Source organism: Camelus bactrianus, chromosome 13, assembly GCF_048773025.1.
Source record: "Camelus bactrianus isolate YW-2024 breed Bactrian camel chromosome 13, ASM4877302v1, whole genome shotgun sequence".
NCBI classification, from domain to species: domain Eukaryota; kingdom Metazoa; phylum Chordata; class Mammalia; order Artiodactyla; family Camelidae; genus Camelus; species Camelus bactrianus.
In genome coordinates, this window is record NC_133551.1 from 48470180 (window position 1) to 48491257 (window position 21078).

Consider the following 21078-nt stretch of genomic DNA (forward strand, 5'->3'; position numbering starts at 1 on the left):
AGTTTAGGGTTTGCAGATACTAACTACTATATAAAAAATAGATAAACAAGGTAGTACTGTATAGCACAGGGAACTATATTCAATACCTTGTAATAGCCTATAATGGAAAAAGAATATGAAAACTGAATCACATTGTACATTGACTATACTTCAATTAAGAAAAGTAAAAGCAGACCAGAGATTCCTTGTCAGCCTTGGGGCATCTACTCATGGGATGCTAAGGGTACCCTTCTGCCAACCCAGCTGGCAATGGGAGGCTGCTCTGCAGAGAGGCAAGAACAAGGTGGGGGGGGGTGTTCCAGTTGTGTCCCAGGCCTGGGTTCAAGTCCTTACTTAGGCCTGCTTGTACCACTGCCCTGAGATTCCATGAGACATGCCCAGAGCCAGATAATAAGCTCTCCCTTTTTGCTTACATTGGCTGAGGTTGGTTTCTGTTTTCTGTAAACAAAGGCGGGCACCCAGAGGTCCTCAGTTCAGAACTAGAATCTCATTGTCTCACTGAGTACTAGAGCACACAGTAGGTGGTTATTAAGTGCTAGTATACACTCGTTGCCCCTGCTGATTCCCACCACGTGACACGTACTAGATGAGGAATAAATACAAATCCTTATACATGACAGGTCATGGGAGGTGATGAGGAACATCAGTCTTTCCTGCTGCCTGGCACACGGCAGAGTTCCTTCCTTGTGAGTCTGCTCCCCAGCCCTGCTCATCTCAGACACACTCAAAGCATAATCAGGCCCCTGAAACCCTGAGGTCTAGGGGAGCTTGCCCCAACAGAGCTCAGGGAGAACCAGCCCCAGGACCCCTGGTCCTGACATGCCTCCTCTCTCTCCTCTCACTTAAATCCAGAGCAATGATTGCCAGGGGTCCCAGCTGGACATGCAGATACTCCCAGGCCCCCCGGGCCCCCTCCAGCACTTGCTGGGAGCTGCTGGTTGGTAATGGCTTTGTGTAAGAAGCAGTGGGAGTCTGTGCCTCCTCTTTTTGAATCTGAGTGGGTTCTAAGACTGCTCTGACAGATAGAATATTTACAAAGTTACGATATTGCCAGTTTCTAGGCCTAGGACTAAAGAGGATGGCAACCCATACTTCCTAGGTGTTGAAACCCAGTCTCCATTCTCTGAGAAAGACTATGCATTCCAGTGACGAGGTCCTCAAGTTTCTCACCTAACCTCGGGGCTGACAGCCAGTACAAACTTGCCAGCCATGTGAGTGAACCATCTTCCAAGTCCATCCTCCAGCCTCCGTCAACTTCCCAAGCTGATGCCACACAGGGCAGAGATAAAGTGTCAAGTGAAGTCCTTCTTGAATTTCTGACCCATAAAATGATAAGCAAAATGAAATTGTTGCTTAAGCCACAAAGTTTTTGTGTAGTGTCTTTTTTTTTAAAGTTACTATTTATTTATTTGTTTATTTATTTAATTTTTGGGGTGTAGTTTCTAATACAGCAATAAATAGCCAAAACAATCGATTATCCAGAATTTTCTAAATAAGGTGGAAGAATTTCATTCTTGCAAAGGAAGAGATAGACAAGAGAAAAATAAATCTGACTAGAAAACAATTCTAGGCTGAGAACCATTTACTACTCTCAAAAACACCTAAAATATTTTAAATGGTACGTGCTATGAAATATTGATGGTATCTTTAAATAATTGATAAAAATAAGCAATGATGATTGTAAATATCTAGTATAATGCAACTTTTTATAATTTTGGAAGTAATAATTTTAGAATACTTAATCCTACATTATAAGAAGAGAATACAAATAATTTAAGTCTCATTCCTAGAAATCCATTAACGATTAAAGACAACATGAACAAATAATAAACTGAAGTAATAAGCCACTGCTATCTGAGTTGCTAAGACGAATTGTAATAGAATGGCACAATAATAAACATTATCTTTGGGGAAATGCGGGAGGTTAAATTCAGCAAATCCTTATTTTTCCCTACAGTAAAACCTGTTAGAAAACAGGTTTTTATTACCAAAAAGAAATGTACAACATGAATGGGAGATACGTGTAAGGTCAGCTATTACTTAATTACTTTGGTTCTTTAATTTTGAGATGAATAACAGGGATTATGAGAAGCCTGTCCTTCCCCCTTGTTCTGAAGCCACGTTTAGTTTCTTTGACACCTCTATCCCGAATGGCAATTTCCCCCTCTCTGGCTCTGGAGGAGTGACACCCACGTTCTTCCATTTTTCTCAAATATGTTTTTCTACCACGCTGCCAAAAGATTTTTGTTCTTTTATAGTTGCATTTACACTAATTGTCATATGTTTGTATGTCTTCTCACTGTACGTCTTATCATAAGACCAGGTTTAATGAATATAGAAGTTCCTATGAATGCTGCAATGTCTCTCCTGACCCATCCCCACGCTGTATCTGAGACTCTAATAAAATCAAAAGTTAATGTGTAAAACAAACAAACAAACAAACAAAAGAAGTGGTGGGGAAAGGTGGACCCTGATGACAGAACCTCCTGAGGGGCAGGGTCTTCGGTGCTGGGAGAACAGGATACCAGAGGAGGCTCAGCTGTGGAGCGCACACTCTCTGGCCACAGCTGATGCTAGGACTCTGGGGGAGAAGGGGCCGAGAGCCACAGGATGTCTGGGGCCCAGAAAGAGGGCAGCTCCTGAAGACACAGCTGTCACACCAGCACTGAATGAGTCCCCAGAGCTCAACAAAGGACTGTAACCAGATGAACAAGAGCAGAGTCCATATACTAATGTCTTAGGTGACCAGCAGGAGGAGGTGACTGCCAGGCCCACTCTATCAATGAGGGGTCAACTGGCTCAAGGGACCCTGTGAAGGAGGAGGTGGCACCAGTGGGGTGAGAGCCCCCATGGGGTCAGGATAAGCCAAATGGAAGGAGGAGCAGCAGCTACCCCAACACCACCACCCAACAGGCTGGTGTAGGAACACAGAAGACAGAACATTTTAGAGGTAAACAAATGTGTACTTCTGGCCCCAGATTGGCTAGCAAGAAGCTGTGCTCACCCCTGTGTGGCTGAGAAAACACCCTGCTGACCTGCTGGCCGAGGTGCCAGGCTCCGCTAGTGTGGGGCAGTCCCTGCACCTGGGCTTCCTCTCCCTCGTCCGTCCTCACCCGCTGGACCACAGCCAGCCACCGGCTTAGCTGAGTTTAGCTGTCTGTTCCTTTCACTTCTAGTTTAGACTCCATGGGCCTCACACACCTATAACCTCTACCACTTGGCCCAGTGTTCTGTTTGGGCACCTCTCCAGTGCAGACTTAAGAGCATGGGATGTGGAGGCCGCCGGGCAAACTGGGCTGCAATCTGGCCCTGCCAATGTGACCCTGTGCCAGCTGCTTCTCTCCTTGGTTTTGGTTTCTTCATCAGCAACGAAGATCCATCTTGTAGGTGAAATGTGACATCTTCACTTTAAGGCATTTTTTAAAAATTGAGGAATAGTTGACTTATGATGTGTTAATTTCAGGTGAACAGCAAAGGGATTCAGTTATACATGTTTGTATATATATTCTTTTTCAGATTCTTTTCCATTATAAAGTTATTACAGGTATTGAATACAGTTTTCTATGCTACACAGTAGGACCTTATTGTTTATATTATATATAGTAGTGTGTATATGTTATTCCTAAACTAATTTATCCCTCCCCTACTTTCCCTTTGGTAACCGTAAGTTCGTTTTCTATGTCTGTAAGTTTATTTCCGTTTTGTAAATTAGTTCCTTTGTATCATTTTTCAAGATTCCCCATATAAGTGATATATTTCTCTGACTTACATCACTAAATATGATAATCTCTAGGTATCTAAGGAATTTTTAAGTTGAAAAATCTGTCACTTGAATGTTGCTACATTCTAGACACAGTGAATTTCCTTTTGACCCTTGGAAGAGCCCCAGTTTCCCTTGTGTGTTCCTTCTTCCCCAGGACCATCTCCCTCCCCCTTTGCTTAGCTAACTCTCTCCAGCCCTTAAGTCACAAGAACCCTCTTCTCTGCATCTCTGTGGCCACCATCTTGGTCCCAGCATCTGTCCTCACACATGTGATCAGCCACAGTGTCCTCCTAACGCTCCCCCTGCGACCACTATTGTGTTCCACCCGGATACCTGAGTGAACTTTGAAAACACATACAGCCCCTGTCCGCATGGAACTAAGAGCCTAGTAGGAGAGGCAGCATCAAACTCAACGGATACATTATGTGAGGGTTAGGAAGGAAAACGACATGGCGAGCGTAATTTAGATGGGGGTGGAAGGGGTCAGGGAGTGTCCTTCTGAGAAGTGACATTTCAGCTACCATCTGAAGGATGAAGAGCAGCTCATGGAGTGAGGGGTGGAGGTGAGAGCATTTCAGGTGGAGCAAACAGTATGTGGAAAGACCCAGAGACAGGAAAGAACTTTGCTTTTTCTAGGAACTGAAAGGAGGCCTGTGTGGCAAGAGCTTGGCAAGCGGTTGGGAGTGACTCTGGTGGCTTAGTGCTGGCTCTAGACGTCCCGTATCTGTAATGGGCCTTTGGGGCTCTGCACCATCTGGCCCTGCTGCCCTCCCCAACCTCATTCCGAGTCAGTTTCCTCTGCAGAGGGTGAAGCTGGTTTGGAATGGAGAAGCCTGGGTTTCAGAAGAGCCCGCCTACTCAGCATGACAGTGTAACGGGCTGCTGTCCTTGTGGTCGAGTCAATCAGAGGGCGCCTAAACTTCTCCCTGCTCTTGAGCCTGGCCCCACAATGGGCAGAGGACATGCTGGGGTGCACACTGGTCTGGAGGGGATAAGCTGGCTACCGTGACAGGGTGTCGGCTGGGGCTGGGGGTGGGGAGTTGCTAAAGAGAGAGGGTCCCATGTAGACTTTGCATTGTGGCCTCCACCCTGAGTCTCCTTTGTTGTCCCAGACTTCAGGAGAGCCTTGGCAAGCATGACAGCCTTACCTCAGCTCTCAGTGGGAAAACTAACCCAAGAGCAGTGCCCAGAGCTGGGATAAAGCAGACTAGGGGAGTTAGGGAGATGCCTTGGAGACAATGTCGGGGTTAAGACCATCGGCAGGGACCAGCAGAGACTGGAGGCTTAAACATTTGTTATTTGGGTATTAGAAGGGTGTTGGGGACATCTGGGTTCTATTCTTTTGCTCTTTAGTGTGTAAAAAACCCACTTTTCCTGGTATATGTGGCTGGGGCACCCAGTATAGGGTTTAGAGGAAGAGAGGTCCCCCAGAAATGCAAGAGAGGAGCAGGGCCAGGCCCTGTAGACCAAGGGGGGACAAGCTTCGAGTGGCTCGGAGGTAAGAGAAATAAGGGCAGAGCTCTGCCTGTGGTCCTAGCTCCAGGGTCTGCAGATAACGGAAGACGTGGGGCAACTCTGCTAACTTTGCCGTGTTCGTGGTTTTACTCTCATCTTCACACAGAAGTAAAAATTCTCAGAAAACCTCATATGTTTCATAAGTAATAAGAGTAGGCTTTGTCTGGTCCTGATGTGGCTGGCAGAAGAGAAGGCAGGTCAGAAGCAGCAGGCAGCCTCGCCCTTGAGGCCCAGAGAGGAAAGGGGGTCTGGGATCTCGGCAGGGACGGGCAGCCCTGTGCCGGGGACAGGGGCTGACAGCGGTGGCTCTGGATCAGCAGGAGCCCCCCGCCCTCAGGGCCCTTTTCCTGCCGCCTCCTTGGACCCCTGGCTAAGCAGAGAGCCAGACGTGGTTGTGGGCAAACACCTTTACTCCGCCGATGTCCCGAGGTCCCCAGGGCAGGAGAGAGAGGCCGGTGCGGTCAGTGCCGCAGGGGCTGCAGCCCAGAGTCAGTCTGGGGACAGAAGCACAGTGCTTCTTCTGGTGTGGCTGGAGATGGCTCACCTGGGGGTGGGGGTCACTTGGTCTGCGCCACTTCTGACCCAAGGAGTGAAGGCAGCCGCATCCCAGCGAGGGGGTGGAACCCTGGGACCTGCTCCTGCTCTTGGATCTGGTCTCTGAGGCGCTGGATCTCCAGGCGTTGCATTTCAATGATTCTCCCAGTTTCTTCTTGCTCCTTCAGTCTCATGGTGGGAGACATGCCAAGCATGTCCTCTCTGGGCACTGGAGGGGACAGAGCAGGACGAGCGTGGACCTGTGACTGGACTGCTGCAAAGCTTTTTTGAAACCAGCTTATCCTCCCTCCCTACTTACCACCCCTCACCCCCACACAGGTTTATGGAGGACCTACAATGGGGTAGACACTCCATCCCAGATGCTAGGGATACAGGAATGAGCCATTTCACTATTTGGCAGAGAAGGAGACATGAAGAGACATGATTCGGAGTATAAGGCAAATGTTAAGCATGACCTCAGCCTGGCCCCTCTCCTGGGCTCCCCAGTCTGCTTGCCCCGAGGTCCCCTTCAGCGGGAGCTGCTCATTCTCCCATTCCCCACACCCCAACAGGGCGGCACTCACCAGTTGACCTAGGTTGGCCCCCTCAAACCACCAGTTCTCCTTACCTAAACCCTGCTCCTGGAGACCCCTCTCCAGCCCTCCTGGTGTGGCCACTCACTCATGTTCCTCCAGGACTGTCCCCCTGGACTCTCAGCCATCCTCCCATCTCAGGTGCTGCATCGACCTGGGCAATGCTGGTGTCCATGGGGGTCTGTGTCTCCTCCCACTCCCTGGCCTCACAAAGCTGAATTCTCAGCATTAATGAGCTTGGCCTCCAGGTCAGCTCAGCACCCAGTCTGTGCCCTCCCCTCCCTCCTCGCGCTCCACTCTCCCATTATGACCTCTTTGACTGCCCTGTGCCCAGGACACCTCCTCTTTAATTGAACTTGGACCTCATCTTCCTGGATGACTCCAAATGGGTTCCTTTTAGCTTCACTCCCTTTTCTGTCCAGTTAGACCCACAGTGAGTTTTTCCCATTGTCTTCTCTACAGCACCCTTGGTATTCAAGAGGCCTCGTCCCTCTGCCCCAGGCACGCTGCACAGCCCAAACCTGAGATAATCCAACCATCCAGGGTCTCCCCTTTTACATCTGGCCTGCTGCGTGCTACTGAAGAAGGTAATGCATGAACTTCAAGTTCTTGGCTTCCAACACCAGACGGACTTTATGTCTATAGTCAGCAGACTCTCATTCCCCAAAGTAGCACTTAGGAACTTCGATCTGTACTCCAACTCCTCTCCCCAGCTTTTTAAAAAATTGTGGTAAAATCTATATAACATAAAACTTGCCATCTTAACCATTTTTAAGAGTATGGTTTAATAGTGTTAAGTACATTCACATTGTTGTGCAACCAATCTTCAAAACGCCTCTTATCCTGAAAAACTCAAACTTCACACCCATTAAACAACGACTCTTGGTTATCCCTCTGGCCAGCCCCTGGAAGCCACCACTTTGCTTTCTGTCTCTATGAACCCGACTGCTCTAGGTACCTCAGATAAGTGGAATTGTATGGTATTTATCCTTTTGTGACTGGTTTATATCACTTAGCATAACATCCTCAAGGTTCATCTATGTTGTATGTCAGAATTTCCTTCCTTTTTAAGGTTGAATGACATTGCATTGCATGTATATGCTACATTTTGTTTATCCACTCATCCATTGATGGAAATATGGGTTGCTTCCATCTATTGGCTACTGTGAACAATGCTGCTCTGAACATGGGTGTACAAGAATCTCTTTGAGACCCTGCTTTCAATTCTTTTGGGTATAAACCCAGAAGTGAAATTTCTGGTTGATATGGTAATTCTATTTTTAATTTTTTGAGGAAACAGCTTACATGTTGGGTTTCCCATAGTGGCTATATCATTTTACATTCTGATCAACAGTGCACCAAGGTTCCAATTTCTCCAGGTCTTTGCCAACATTTGTTATTTTCTGGGTTTTGTTTTGTTTTCTTTTTGGTCTGGTTTATTTTTATAGTTTATTTTTATATTTTTTAGCCGTCCTAAAGAGTATAAGGTAGTATATCACTGTGGTTTTGATTTCATTTCCCTAATTGTTAGCAATGACAAGCATTTTTCATGTGCTTGTTGGCCATCTGTGTATCTTCTTTGGAGAAGTGTCTATTCAAGTCCTTTTTTTTGGTTGTTGTTCAGTTGTAGTTCTTTATATATTCTGGATGCCAACCCTTTATAAGATATGTGATTTTCCAATATTTTCTCCTATTCCATGGGTTGCCTTTTTATGCTTGTTGATAATGTTCTTTGATGCACAGAAGCTTTAAATTTGGATGTAGTCCAATTTATCTATTTTCCTTTTTTTTTTTGGCTGTGCTATTGATGTCAGATCTGAGAAATCATTGCCAAATCCAATATGAAAATTTCCCCCTATATTTTCTTGTACAAGTTTTATAGTTTTAGCTCTTCTGTTTCAGTCTTTGGTCCATTTTGGGTTAAATTTTGTATATAATGTAAGATAAGGGTCCAACGTCATTTCTTTGCATGGAGATATCCAGTTTTTCCAGCACCATTTATTAAAAAGCTTGTCCTTTCCTCATTGAAATGGTCTTGGCACCCATGATGGAAATCATTAGACCATTATATGTGAGCATTCATATCTGGGCTCTCTGTTCTATTCTGTTGGTCTATATGCCTATCTTTATGCCAGCACCACACTGTTTTGATTACTATAGCTTTGCTGTAAAATTTGAAATCAGGAAGTGTGAGGTCTCCAATTTTGTTCTTTTTCAAGAGTTTTTTGGGCTATTTGGGGTAGCTTGAGACTCCCAGTGAATTTCAGAATGGATTTGCTATTTCTGCAAAAAATGTCCTTGGGATTTTGATAGAGATTTCATTGACTCTGTAGATCACTTTGGGTAGTATTGACATCTTAATAATAAGTCTTTCAGCCCATGAACATGAGCTGTCTATCCTTTTGCTGGTGTGTTCTTCAGTTTCTTTCAGTGGTGTTGTGTAGTTTTCGGTGTACCAGTAGTCCTTCACCTCCTCCGTCAGTTTATTCCTAAGTATTTTATTCTTCTTGATGCTATTGTAAATAGAATTGTTTTCTTAATTTCCTTTTCAAATTATTCATTGTTAGTGTATAAAAATGCAACTGACTTTTGTGTGCTGATTTTATATCCTGCAATTGGAATTTTTTTTTCTTTGTACTCTGGTGTTCTAGAATTTCATGATGATGGACCTAACGGGTCTATTTTTAACCACTGTATTGGATACTAGTGAATCTAACAGCTTCTTAAAGGCTCCCTCTCTTGCTTTCAGCCCCACCTTCACCCCCACTTCCAGAGATATCTGCTTTTGCTAATTCCTGAGCCTTTTAGGGGTTCATCAGGTTTCTTCTAGGTTCCCCACTTCTGGCTTAGGGTTCCGGGTTCTCAGGTCTATGAAGTCAGTTACCACTCATCTATCTGTTTTTCAGCTTGCAAAATTTTTTGTCTCTTGTTTCCTTTTGTGTTTCCTTTGGTTTATTTATGCCATTTTAGTAGGTTTTCAATTAGCCATCTTTAATTAGAAGTTCTAATGATGTGATTTTAATAACTGAAAAACAGGCAGGTGTGTCTTTTAGGCCTGTTGGATAACTGTTGTGGGAATGACTTAATATAAATGCTGCTAAAACTAAAATAGTGGTTTGGGATGGCAACCTCTCCTGTTCAGATAAAGAATTCTTAAAAACCAACTAAACTTGTCAATTTTAAACAACTTGGGAATGTATATTTTGGGCTAACTTTTTTTTGGTGGCCCTACATTCAAAATCAGAATTCAATTTTATTTACTCTTTCAAAAAAATCAACTTTTGGTTTGATTGATTTTTTTCTATTTTTTTTTAATCTCTATTTTATTTATTTCCTCCCTGATATTAATTATTTCCTTCCTTCTGCTGACTTTTGGGGTTTTTGCTCTTCTTTTTCTACTTCTTTTAACTGGTAGGTTAGATTGTTTATTTGAGATTGTTCTTTTTTGAGGAAGGCCTGTATTGCTATAAACTTCCCTCTTAGCACTGCCTCTGCTGCGTCCCATATTTCACAATCAAGGCAGATGCTGGGTAATACCTGTCTTCAGCTGTTACAGATTAAAATCTCCCATTGAGAAAAACTAGATCACACAAATGACATGATGTTTGGTTTGCATCAAAATGATCTACTGTGGGTGTGGGAGGAAATAAGCAGAGGAGGTGAGGATACAGAGGAAGCGAGTGACAGGTGTTGATATTTGCTCAATGTGGGGAATGGATTCATGGGAATTTGTTAGACTTTCCTCTCAGTTTTTGTATACGTCTGAAATTTCCATCTCCAGAATAAGAAGAACCTGGCTATATCATACAGCATCCTGGGGAGGTCTTGGCAGACTATTTGCTAGGGTGCTTGGACATAAATGAAATCTTTTTAAAAGAGAAGTTTTGCGATTGTTCACAGACACATCTATGCTTCACCTCCAACTGAAGATGGTGTCACCTCCAAGAAGCCAAATTCTCAATCTTTACAACACATGCTGTGCTCCGAAGTCAGTTCTTTAGAGCTAATCCTGCCAATTGAGGCACTACTCGGAGTCCCACGTTTCAACTTCACTTCTCTAAGGAAAATGGCATATGAGACAACAATTCTCTCTCTATATAACTTTGTAATAGTTTAAGACTCACAAGCAGTTACGAAAAGGGCATGGAGAGTTTCTGTGTATCCTTCTGCCACCCTCCCCCCCATGATAATATCTTGCATAACCACAGGACATGAGGAGACTGGTATTTGAAAGACCCAGTCCGCAGCCGTGAACTATTTCAGTTCATCAAGGTTTCTAAGCTTTATTCCTGAATTTAAACCACCAGGAAACGAAATACTTGAACTACGTTGGCTTAATTTTCCACAGTAGTACCTTATACACTGGGTTTTTATTGACTGTCCAGATAAGAAAGGGACACCTGAAGAAAGTCTTTTATTGTCTGAAAACCTACAGTTAAAGACTGTCAATTATGCTGTTCAACCTCCCTTTTGTAAGGATTCATGTGTTAAGTTTCTCATAGAATTTAATGCCAGGGAAAGGTGTGTTTCTCCAGAAAAAAAAAAGTTCCTTTCTCCACATGAGAGCTATGTAAACTATCACATTTGTTGCCTTTTTGTTGGCTGTTAGAAATTCAGAGGAACTTTACAATGTAACTGCAGTAACTAATTTAATATTTTTTAATGGAGTTATTTCCTCTCTGCCTTTAAATAGTTTCTGATCCTTTTTTTTTTTTTGCCTTCATTTTCTTTTTTTCTTTTTTTTTCTTTTTTTTCCCCACTGGTTTCATTTTTTTTTTTTTAACTTTTTTTATTGATTTATAATCATTTTACAATGTTGTGTCAAATTCCAGTGTTCAGCACAATTTTTCAGTCATTCATGGACATATACACACTCATTGTCACATTTTTTTCTCTGTGAGTTATCATAACATTTTGTGTATATTTCCCTGTGCTATACAGTGTAATCTTGTTTATCTATTCTACAATTTTGAAATCCCAGTCTATCCCTTCCCACCCTCCACCCCCCTGGTAACCACAAGTCTGTATTCTCTGTCTGTGAGTCTATTTCTGTCCTGTATTTACGCTTTGTTTTTGTTTGTTTGTTTGTTTTTGTTTTTGTTTTTTAGATTCCACATATGAGCAATCTCATATGGTATTTTTCTTTCTCTTTCTGGCTTACTTCACTTAGAATGACATTCTCCAGGAGCATCCATGTTGCTGCAAATGGCATTATGTTGTCGGTTTTTATGGCTGAGTAGTATTCCATTGTATAAATATACCACATCTTCTTTATCCAGTCACCTGTTGATGGACATTTAGGCTGTTTCCATGTCTTGGCTATTGTAAATAGTGCTGCTATGAACATTGGGGTGCAGGTGTCATCCTGAAGTAGATTTCCTTCTGGATACAAGCCCAGGAGTGGGATTCCTAGGTCATATGGTAAGTCTATTCCTAGTCTTTTGAGGAATCTCCACACTGTTTTCCATAGTGGCTGCACCAAACTGCATTCCCACCAGCAGTGTAGGAGGGTTCCCCTTTCTCCACAGCCTCTCCACCTTCATTTTAATTGTACAGATCCACAATCGTAAAATGCAAAAAGCTCCAAAAATGGAAAGCATTTTTAAATTCATGAAGTTTAGTGTGAATATCCATATGTTTCACCACAGAAATACTAATGTGTTTGATTTCAAGGCACTGCCTCAGACTCCTCTAGGGCTGTTATATAATATACAGTATACAAAGTATGTTCTTCCTAAGACCTGAAAGATTCTGAATTCTGAAACCTTAGCTAACCCCCAGGATTTTGGATTTGCAAGTATTTGAATGAGGTAGGGTCCTCATAAATCCTTTGGAGAGCAGGTGTGTGGCATGGAGAGGTGCCCAGAAAGTCGTGGGATGGATGTAACCTGATACAGGAGGAAACAGCTTGGGAAGCCAAAGGGAGACCTGCTCGTGGCTGCCGTTGGTCCCTGGATCCCAATGCCCATGTTTCTTGACCCCTGATGACATTACCTGTCTCTGGAACGTCTTGTGGTTGGATTTTCTTCGTCAGTTTCAGAGCTGCTTCAAGGTCATAGACTTGGGAGCGGGTGAACTTCAGCTCTCTGCGGAGCTCATTAATCTCCTTGATTAGGGAGACATTTTCCTGTAGGAAAGAAAGAGGAGAGAGTGAGTATAAATGGGCACAGAACTCGCCCTTGCTTGGGGCTGAGGGTGTGGGGAATGGTCAGGGTTGGCCCCGGACCCAGATTAAGTCTCTGGTTCCTCCTGTGGCATGAATCTTTATCCTGGCTCATGGATCAGCCCCTTCGGCTGCCAGCCGACACCTTCAGGTGGACTCTGGCAACATAAGATACAGACAGTGTGCACCATTCCCATCCATCCAGCCTCTATCCATCAGAAGCAACAGCAATATTTTTCTAAGCACTATTTATGAACTTAATGCATTGAAGTATCATAATTACTCTATGGTAGATTCTGTTACAACCACAGTTTTACAGGAGAGAAAACTGAGGCACAGAGAGGTTATGTAACTTACCCAAAATCACACAGATAGTAAGTGACAGAGCCAGGATTCTGACCCAGTTTGGTCCATAGCTCTGAGCTCTTATGTGCTGGGCTATACTTCATTGGTTTTCCCCCATTCATTTGTTGGTATTTATATGTTGGTATTTATATGTTGGTATTTACATTTACATGGTATCTGCTACATCCCTGGGATACAGACAGAAAGAAGACATGCGTTCTGCCCTCAGCAGCACACTGTATAGTGAGGAATGCAGAAAAGTAGATGGATAATTAGCATTTGCTACACCCATTGCAAGTTCACTTCTCTTGTTAGTGTTTGACAAGTATCCATTCATCCATGCTCTCAGTTTGTATTGCGTGTTACTATGTTCCAGGCACGGTGCTGATCCTGAGGTTTGTGTACAGAAGGTTAGACCTGGCCTCTGCCTGTGAGGAGTTTAGGGTTTAGTGAGGGATCTGGGTACAGTTTAGTGGGGTGGCTACCTTGCAGGGATGGAGGAGTGGGGCAAGACAGAGGAAAGACACTTAGCCCGGCCTGAGTGACCAGAGTGGATTCCTAGGATCGGACCCCTGGGCTGAGGCTTGATGGAGTTACCAAGGAGAGGGGAAAGGGGGCCCCAGACAACTGGAACAGCAGGAGAAGGCACAGAACGACCTGGCTGGTGTGTGGAGGTGACTTGCAGCAGTTCGGTGTCACTGGCACGCGGAGGGAGAGGAGCCGAGTGCGGGGCAGCGCCCGCTGGAGGCCAGGCGGAGGGGCCCTGCACTCTGGGACCAAGTGGTCAGGCCGCTGCCTTCCGTTTCACACTCAGCACAAGGGCACCGAGGGAGGCTCCAAAGAGGCGACCCCGTCACTGCGGGCCAGGCCACTCTGTTCTTAGACCACATGGCCCCCGTACTCAGGTTGTCCCCCTCAGCACCTCTCCTGTGACCGTGCACACCAGTCACCTGAGGATCCTGTTGAACGTGGCTTCTGACGCAGCAGGTCTGGAGCTGCTCCTGAGATTCTGCATTTCTGACCAGCTCCCTGGAGATGTCACGGGGTCGGACCCTCGGGGGTCTGAGCACCAACAAGGGCAAACACTGGCCAAATCCGTGTAAGATGGGTCTGTGCTAGAAACAGGCTGTGCTTCCACTTGGGGCACTCTCTGCAGAGTCGTGAGTGTGGCGTCTGAGCCCAGAGAACAGTTTGATTCTGAGCACTAATGCCAGCGAGCGTGACAAGCCTTTTCTGTTACAAGATATGAACTGGAGACCCCCTGACAGCTCTTCCCTCCGGAGCCTCTTTATCTAAGCGGGTCAGATATACCTTCAGATTTTCAGCGTACCACTCAATTTCACTACTCCTCATTAAAAAAGCAAACGTTCTCCCCCTTGGAGGAGATGCGCAGTTACTGCCACTCCCTTGCTTTCAGGCTGGCTTTTGTGCCTAGTTTTCTATAAAGTCAGCAGATCTTCTCCTTCTGGCTTTTCACCCATCTAACCAGCCCAGGCCTTGGTGATGCACCTCCCAAATTTCCTTCCCAGATGCTCTGTTTCCTCCCATCTAGAACTTCTCCATGCTGACTTTATAACATGACACCATCAATTAAATATATATTTATTGGGTTTTAAGACCTTGGACTCTGCCTTGCCTGTAAGAGGTGCTCAATAAATATTTGTGAAAGAGATAAGCAAATGAATAACTAATACAGTGGCTACCAGCTGAACAAGACAAGAGTCTTCCAGGGAGGAAACTGCAAACCAGGGGGTGAAGGCCGAGCAGGGGAGGCCAGACAGAAGGGAGTCTTAGGAGAGCCACAGGGAGCTCAAGGGCACACCAGCTCGCTTAGGGGCTCTCCATGCCTCCTTTTAGTTGGCGTCACTTAGCTTCACGTCCCCCTGACTCATTAGATAAAGTAATACTAATAGATTAGAGACTGACAGTACCATTTCCACAGTTCTCTCCAGAAACATCTTTAGGTACTTCTTCCTTGTCCATCTCCATTCATTTTGTCATGGAGTCCTGTTGACTTTGTGTCTGAACTGAATCTCGTGTTCATCTATAAGCAGCTCTCAGCATCTCTCCCCTCTACTGCTGTATGGGCCCCAGTGGAGCCCCTGCCGTTTCCTCCACCCTGACAACCCTGTCACCGTGGTTGGGGCTTCTGGCTCCTGGTACAGCCTTGGACAACTGCACGAGGCTGGCCACCTAAATGGGTCTCCAGAACACGGCCCCGTCCTCACTAGAGTGTGACTGAGGCCCACGACTCAACGCAGCCCAATTCCTCTGTTCTGTTCATTGGTTCATGAAAATCACCCAAGAACGAGCTCCTGCAAGCCTATTAGGCACTTATTGTGCCAGACGCGGGAGGACCAGCTTGGATCCGGTGCAGAGAGAAGCCACGCACGTGAAGGGGGTGCTCAATGGCGTGGGGAGGGCTCCCCGTGGATGCAGGGGACAGGGACGACTGTTCCAGGCCCAGAGCCGAGAAGGAGCAAGCAGGATCTGAGGCACTAAATGACGGATGATGATAATGACAAGATAATAACTTCAAGGGCTGACTAGATTCCTGCATCATATCAAACATTTGGCTTACCTGACCCTGCTGAGTTCCTGCCGCAGCCTTCCAGGGAAGGTGTTATCACTCTCAGTTCCATATGAGGGCACCGAGGCTGGGCAAAAGTGGTAGAGCTGGGATTCAGATCTGGCTGTGTCTGCCTCCATGTGCCTGGATTCCTCAATGGCTGCTGCCTCCCAGACTCTGCTTTCTCACCTCGTGTGGATGTCACCTCCATCCCAATACCTCTCACAGTGTGAAGGCCAAGGAGGCCCCTCAAAAGTACAAGTAGGGCTCCCTTAACAGGGCGTTCTGGGGTGGTCTATGTTCTGGGGAGTCCAGAGGTCACACTGAGGTCAACCGTACTGCCTTGGGGAGTTCTGTGAATTTCAAACGTGAATGCAACAGGTTTGCTGAGCCTTCTGCTCCTGATCCCTCCTGGGGCAGGATGGCTTACAAAAGCCCCTCTATTCCTCCAGACCCCCTCCCAGCTCCTCTGTGGCTGGGAAAATCTGACCTGGGTCCATCAAGTGCCAGGTCTTGGGATGTGTGAGAGAGACTGGCTCTGGGAAGCTAAGATCTATTTATATAGAAAGCCTTCTAAACAAAGAGGCTATGCCAGGCTGTCGAGGACTGCCTTTGGTTGGGGGCAACCCTAGGCAGCCCAGCTGGGAAGCGACTGACAGAACTTCAGACTCAGAGGGAGAAGGGCCCAGAGAGAGGAAATGCCACTAGCACCCCCTACTGTCCTGCCTTGAGTTGGCACCTTGAAGAACAGAGCAGTGTCCGGTTAGCCTGGAAAAAGCAGGTGACAGATTTATTCCGGTCCCTTGGGAGCCCGGCGTCAATGGTGTCTTGGTGGGATCGCCATTTGCCCGGCTGCACAAATGAACCATCTCTCCGCTCCTCTTTCAGCCTTCCTCTCATGTCTAAGCTCACATTTCCATCCACCATCTCTCCTCGGAAACGTCTTCTGATGTCACAACTCTTCCCTTCCAAGGCCTTGTCCTCTCCCTTTGACACGGCAGTCATCTTCTGAAGGGTCTTCCTGCCACCTGCCTCTCCCCGCCGGCCTTCCCACCCTGCCGATTGAGGCAACCTTTCCAGAGCACGCAACACCCCTACCTACCTAAGAAAGGTTTGTGGATTTCCATGTCCCCAAGCACCCTACAGGCCTCGGTCTTCTCTGACTGTCCTCAGGTTGTGTCCTCTGCTTGGAAGACTCTCCCCCAATCTGCTCCCTGACCCCTCGGCTTACACTTCAAGGCCCAGCTCAAATGCCACGCCCTTACTGAAGCCCACCCCTCTCCGTGAGCGCACGGCACTGGATGCCACGTATGGAGCAGTGATTATTTTTGTGTCTGGCTCACGTTGGCTCAGCCCTAGATGATCTTCCTGAGGGCAGGCAAGCTACCACATTCATCCTGGAACCCTCCACGGCCAGCTCAGCACTCAGCATGCCCCAAACCCGCAAAATATGTGTCCTGAATTAGTCGGGCATCTGTCCTGGATGTCTGCATTCCATAGCAGCTCGTGTTTTCACGTCTGATCTCCAGCATGCTGGAGGAGGAACGAGAAGGCCCAGTGCTCCTGTCTGAACACACAAATGAGGAATGAGACAGTGACCTCGTTCTCTGTGTTTCCTAGTGAGCTTCTCTCAGGCACCAGGTCTGCCCAGCCTTCTTCTACCTCCTGAGACCCTTAAGTGTCAGAGCCTTGGAACCTACAGATGCAGCTCCTCACAGACACATCCCAATGCATCAGGCACCCAGGCCAGGGGTAGGGAGTCTGTGACCAGCTGTACTGGCCCCCCTCACATGCCCCCAGCCCACAGGCTCCCCCAGTCCGCGCTGTGATGGCCTTCCAGGCCCTCCTACTGGATTTTGCCTTGGTTCTTAAATAAGCCTTTTGCTTAGAAGAAGGGAAAGGGCTAGCATTATTTGAACACCTATTCTGGATGGGGCCAGTGCCTAATGCCTTATCTCATTCAATCCTCCCAGTAACTGAGGTTGCTGTTTTCTTCCCCTCTTACAGACAGGAAGGTGGCTCCTGGAGAAGGCCCGTGACCCAGTGCAGCTGATTCCTCTGTTCTGTTCATTTGTTTACGCTCACCCCTACCCCGCCCCGAAGGCAGGATACAGCAGGTCTGTACAGAGACGGGGCCACACTCTTACACTTTGCATGGCCCTTGAGATCAAAGAAGGAAACAATTTTTATCATCTAGAACAGTGGCTTTGAAAGTTTTTTTTTTAATCTTCCAAACAAACTCTTACACAGAGCCCGCTGTAATAAGCAAGGAGTCTCCCTGGTTGAGGGAGGGCTGGGGACCCAGAGCCCCACGCTCTGATCCCTCTGGTCCCCTGCAGTTGTCTGCGGCACGTCTGTTCATCCCCAGGGCTCCCTGGCACACAGGCTTACAATGCTGCTCGAACACTTCCTGGGGATTTCCCTGTCAGTGGCTCTTTCTGCCAGCCATCAGGGAGTGGTAGGGCTGGGCAGAAGGCTACTTGGGTCTCCTCTGCTCCCTCTACCCCGACTCTCACCCTGGCCCAGCAGAAGTGTGCATGTGGCCTCTGGGGAATGGGTGGCAGGGATAGCAAAAGAGGACCTTCTGCCTGCCCCGAGCCATCTCATGCCTGGCCTGTGGTCTTCACTCTCTTTCTTTTTGGTTTGGGTGTCTGCTTGGCAGGGGTAGAGGGACCCAGCCTCTGGAGGACCCCTCAGGCCTGTGCTTTGGTGGCAAGTCACAGATGAGAGCTCAGCAATGTTACCAGCTGATAACCACTCCTGCTGTTGCTCTGGTCACAGCACGCTGCCCTGCAGTGCCTCAGGGGGCTCTCCATGCCTGGGGGCACTCAGACCCTTAGCACTGCTCTGTGTATCAGCTGCTGGTGCCTGAAGGTCCTGCTGATTGGATCTACTCCTATCTCTGGGCCTCTGGCTGCTTTCATGGCCCAGGAGCAGGGCCGTGGTTTGATGGCATGGGCTGCTTTAAGCAGGGGCTGGTTGTAAGCTGGCATAAAACCTACCGTGCTTGTCCCTGGCCTGACTTGCAGTGTGCTCTGCCCAGCTGTGTATGCGCTGGCCAACCTGGGAACTGGGTTTGTTTCAATCTGACTGCAGCCCATCCCCTTTCTGGCATTTTAATTATGGCATTAAAGAAATATGAACATTGAAAGGTATGTGCCTTATAAACATGATTCTGATGTTCTCTTTTGATATTAATTCACATTAACTGCCTCAGATGATACTGATAGCCAAACAGCAGTGGCGGAAGAATTCCGACCGGCAGTCCTGATAACGAGCGTACGTGGAGGTGGCAGTAATGGGGTCAGGCTTTCTGAACATGCTCTACCACAGATCCTGGGAGTGGGGAGCTCATTAAATCACAGGGAGACCAACTCTTAGGGAGGGTGTGGTTAGCGCTGGATCCAGGAGATAAGAGTAGGGACCTGAGGCACCAGAAAAGTCAGAAGAGGTGGGAGGAGACAGGCATGTTCAGAGGAGAGAACTCGGCCAGCAGGGGCCATGTGATGCAGGTAGCAGATGAAAAAGCAGCACAACAAAGTAAATAAGAGTTGGAAGCAGAGGAGAGGGGAGAGAAGAGAGGGACTCGGAGAGTTAAGGTCACATGGGCGAAGGCCCCGAGGGGCCAGGGGTCAAGGAGCGGGGTGAGGCAGGACACAGGAGTGCTTTGGGTGAAGATGAGCTGGAAAAAAGGAACAGTTGCCTGGTGAAGTGAAACGGGGCGGAAGTGAGCGGGCACCGGTGGGGCAGAGGTGGGCAAGGATGTGCCTAGGGAGCCTCCGGGGTGGGGCTCTGGGCCATGGTCACAGCCAAGACAAGCTCAGAGGTCAGAGGAGGGACGTCAGAGAGGAAGCTGTGGGGAAAGCTAGTGAGTCCCTTGGACATTTGGGGAGCTCTGAGGACAGATGGCCGTGGAAGGGCCCTCCCTCAGCAGGCTCTCTCATCTCGATGGCTCAGCCTCTGAGGGAGCTGAGGGGCATGCACAGTTACCTGCATGATGCGGACATAATCCGTATGGTGCAGCTCACTCTCCTTGACCACCTTTTTCTTGAGGGTGGCCAGGTTCCTCTCCAGGTGCTCCCGCTGACGGGCGTACTCCTGCTGCAGGTCCGAGTTCAGCCCTGCGATCTCCACCTGATGGGGCAGGAGGGTCTGGCTGTGAGGGAGGGGAGACCCCGGAGGGCAGGGGAGGGCGGGGGAGGGCGGGAAGAGGAGGCAGAGCTCACCATGTCTGCCCGCTGCACGTACTTCTCAAAGAGTGCGCGGACCTTCTCCTTCAGCAGCCGGGGCTCCTGGATATACGCCACGCAGTTGTGAAGGTCCGTCTTAAACCGTTTCACCAGCGCCTCCAAGTCCCGCTCCTGCAACCAGAGGCATTGACTTCTGGCCCAGTAGGGATTCTACAGGGGCAGAGGCTGCAGCCTCAAGCAGAAAGGGACAAGGGACACCCCATCTGGGACTTATAGTTGACTGCCAAGGGCCACACGGGGCCCAGAGACCTGGATGGACACACAGCCCAGCGGTGGAGGCACTTAAAACTCCTGTGCCCCTGGCCTGAACAGCTTCATCTTTAAGAGGCTGCACACACTGATTCCTTTATCGGCTCTGGATTCCTTTTGGGACCACAGGTCTTAAAAGACTAACGGAGGTGCAGGTGGTCACCCTACTCCTCTTTGAGCCAAGATGGAGAGTATCGATTCTCTCTTGCAGATCCGTGGGCCAGGGCTTCCACGCCCCCTAATTAGCTTATCCAGTGTTTCTCCCTGCTGAGGGCTGCTGTGAGTAGGTAGGGAAGATGATGACAAAACTGGGCAGACTGGGTCATCTGCAAACTGGGGCTACAGTCACCTTCTTCCATCATGCTTTCTCTGACATCCATCTTCCTCTACGCCTGGCCTAGAGAGCCTCTCCTTTATCTTCGCTCTCATAGTCCTTTCTTCATATTCTCTAACTTCCCGCCTTGCCTTATATTATTATGCACATGCCACAGATCACCCATCAACCTCTTTGGTCTGTGAGGGGCAGGGTCTGTGTCAGTTCACGTTGATATAGCTCTGCAGCTTCTAGTGTTACCTAGTACACAGTCAGTGCTTCCTGTGGGAGTTGGGAAAATTCAATCTGATTCCACCATCATTATGAGGTACCCTGTGCCAGGGTGTGAGGGTGCAGCCAATTCCTGGCCCAGGACCAGAAGACTAGGCTCCTAGCACTGGCTCTGCATGTGCTTCCTAGCTATGGGTGCTGGGTGAAGTCTCTAAGCTCCCAATCTCTCTGACCTTGCTCTCCTTGTTTATCACAGGGAGAGACTGGAACAGGTGATCTCTGAGGTCCTCCCAGCCCAAAGCTGTTCTGGTGGTCAAGGCCTTTAACCACCAACTACAAATGATCTCTGAGCATGTTTCTTCCCAGGCCAAACAAGCCAGTGTTGTGAGCATCCTTATAAAACTGGCTTCCCACCTCCATGATCACTTTACCCAAAGTCACTGTATCGTCTCGGATGGATTCAGCCATGTAAGTTTACGTGGGCCTGAAACAGGGTAGGGCTGTGAGCAAGTAAAGAATGCGGTTTAAAATGGGAATGTATCTTAGCAGTGGT

General features: G+C 47.6%; 1 protein-coding gene across 4 annotated transcripts in view; it reads right to left on the reverse strand.

The window, feature by feature from the left end:
* Positions 1–827: 827 nt before the first annotated feature.
* CFAP57 (cilia and flagella associated protein 57) overlaps positions 828–21078 on the reverse strand; it is a 59055-nt gene continuing 38804 nt past the window's right edge. For 2 of the 4 annotated variants that reach the window (XM_074376665.1, XM_074376666.1), the window contains exons 20-23: positions 19709–19843; positions 19473–19616; positions 12400–12532; positions 828–6041 (exon numbers count right to left, since the gene is read on the reverse strand). In XM_074376665.1, coding sequence (XP_074232766.1) covers positions 5836–6041; positions 12400–12532; positions 19473–19616; positions 19709–19843 — 618 coding nt within the window. In that variant the 3' untranslated portion in view covers positions 828–5835. Of the gene's footprint in view, positions 6042–12399; positions 12533–15494; positions 19617–19708; positions 19844–21078 lie in introns of those variants that run through there. The other 2 variants (XR_012511325.1, XM_074376667.1) reach the window with 2 other exon arrangements.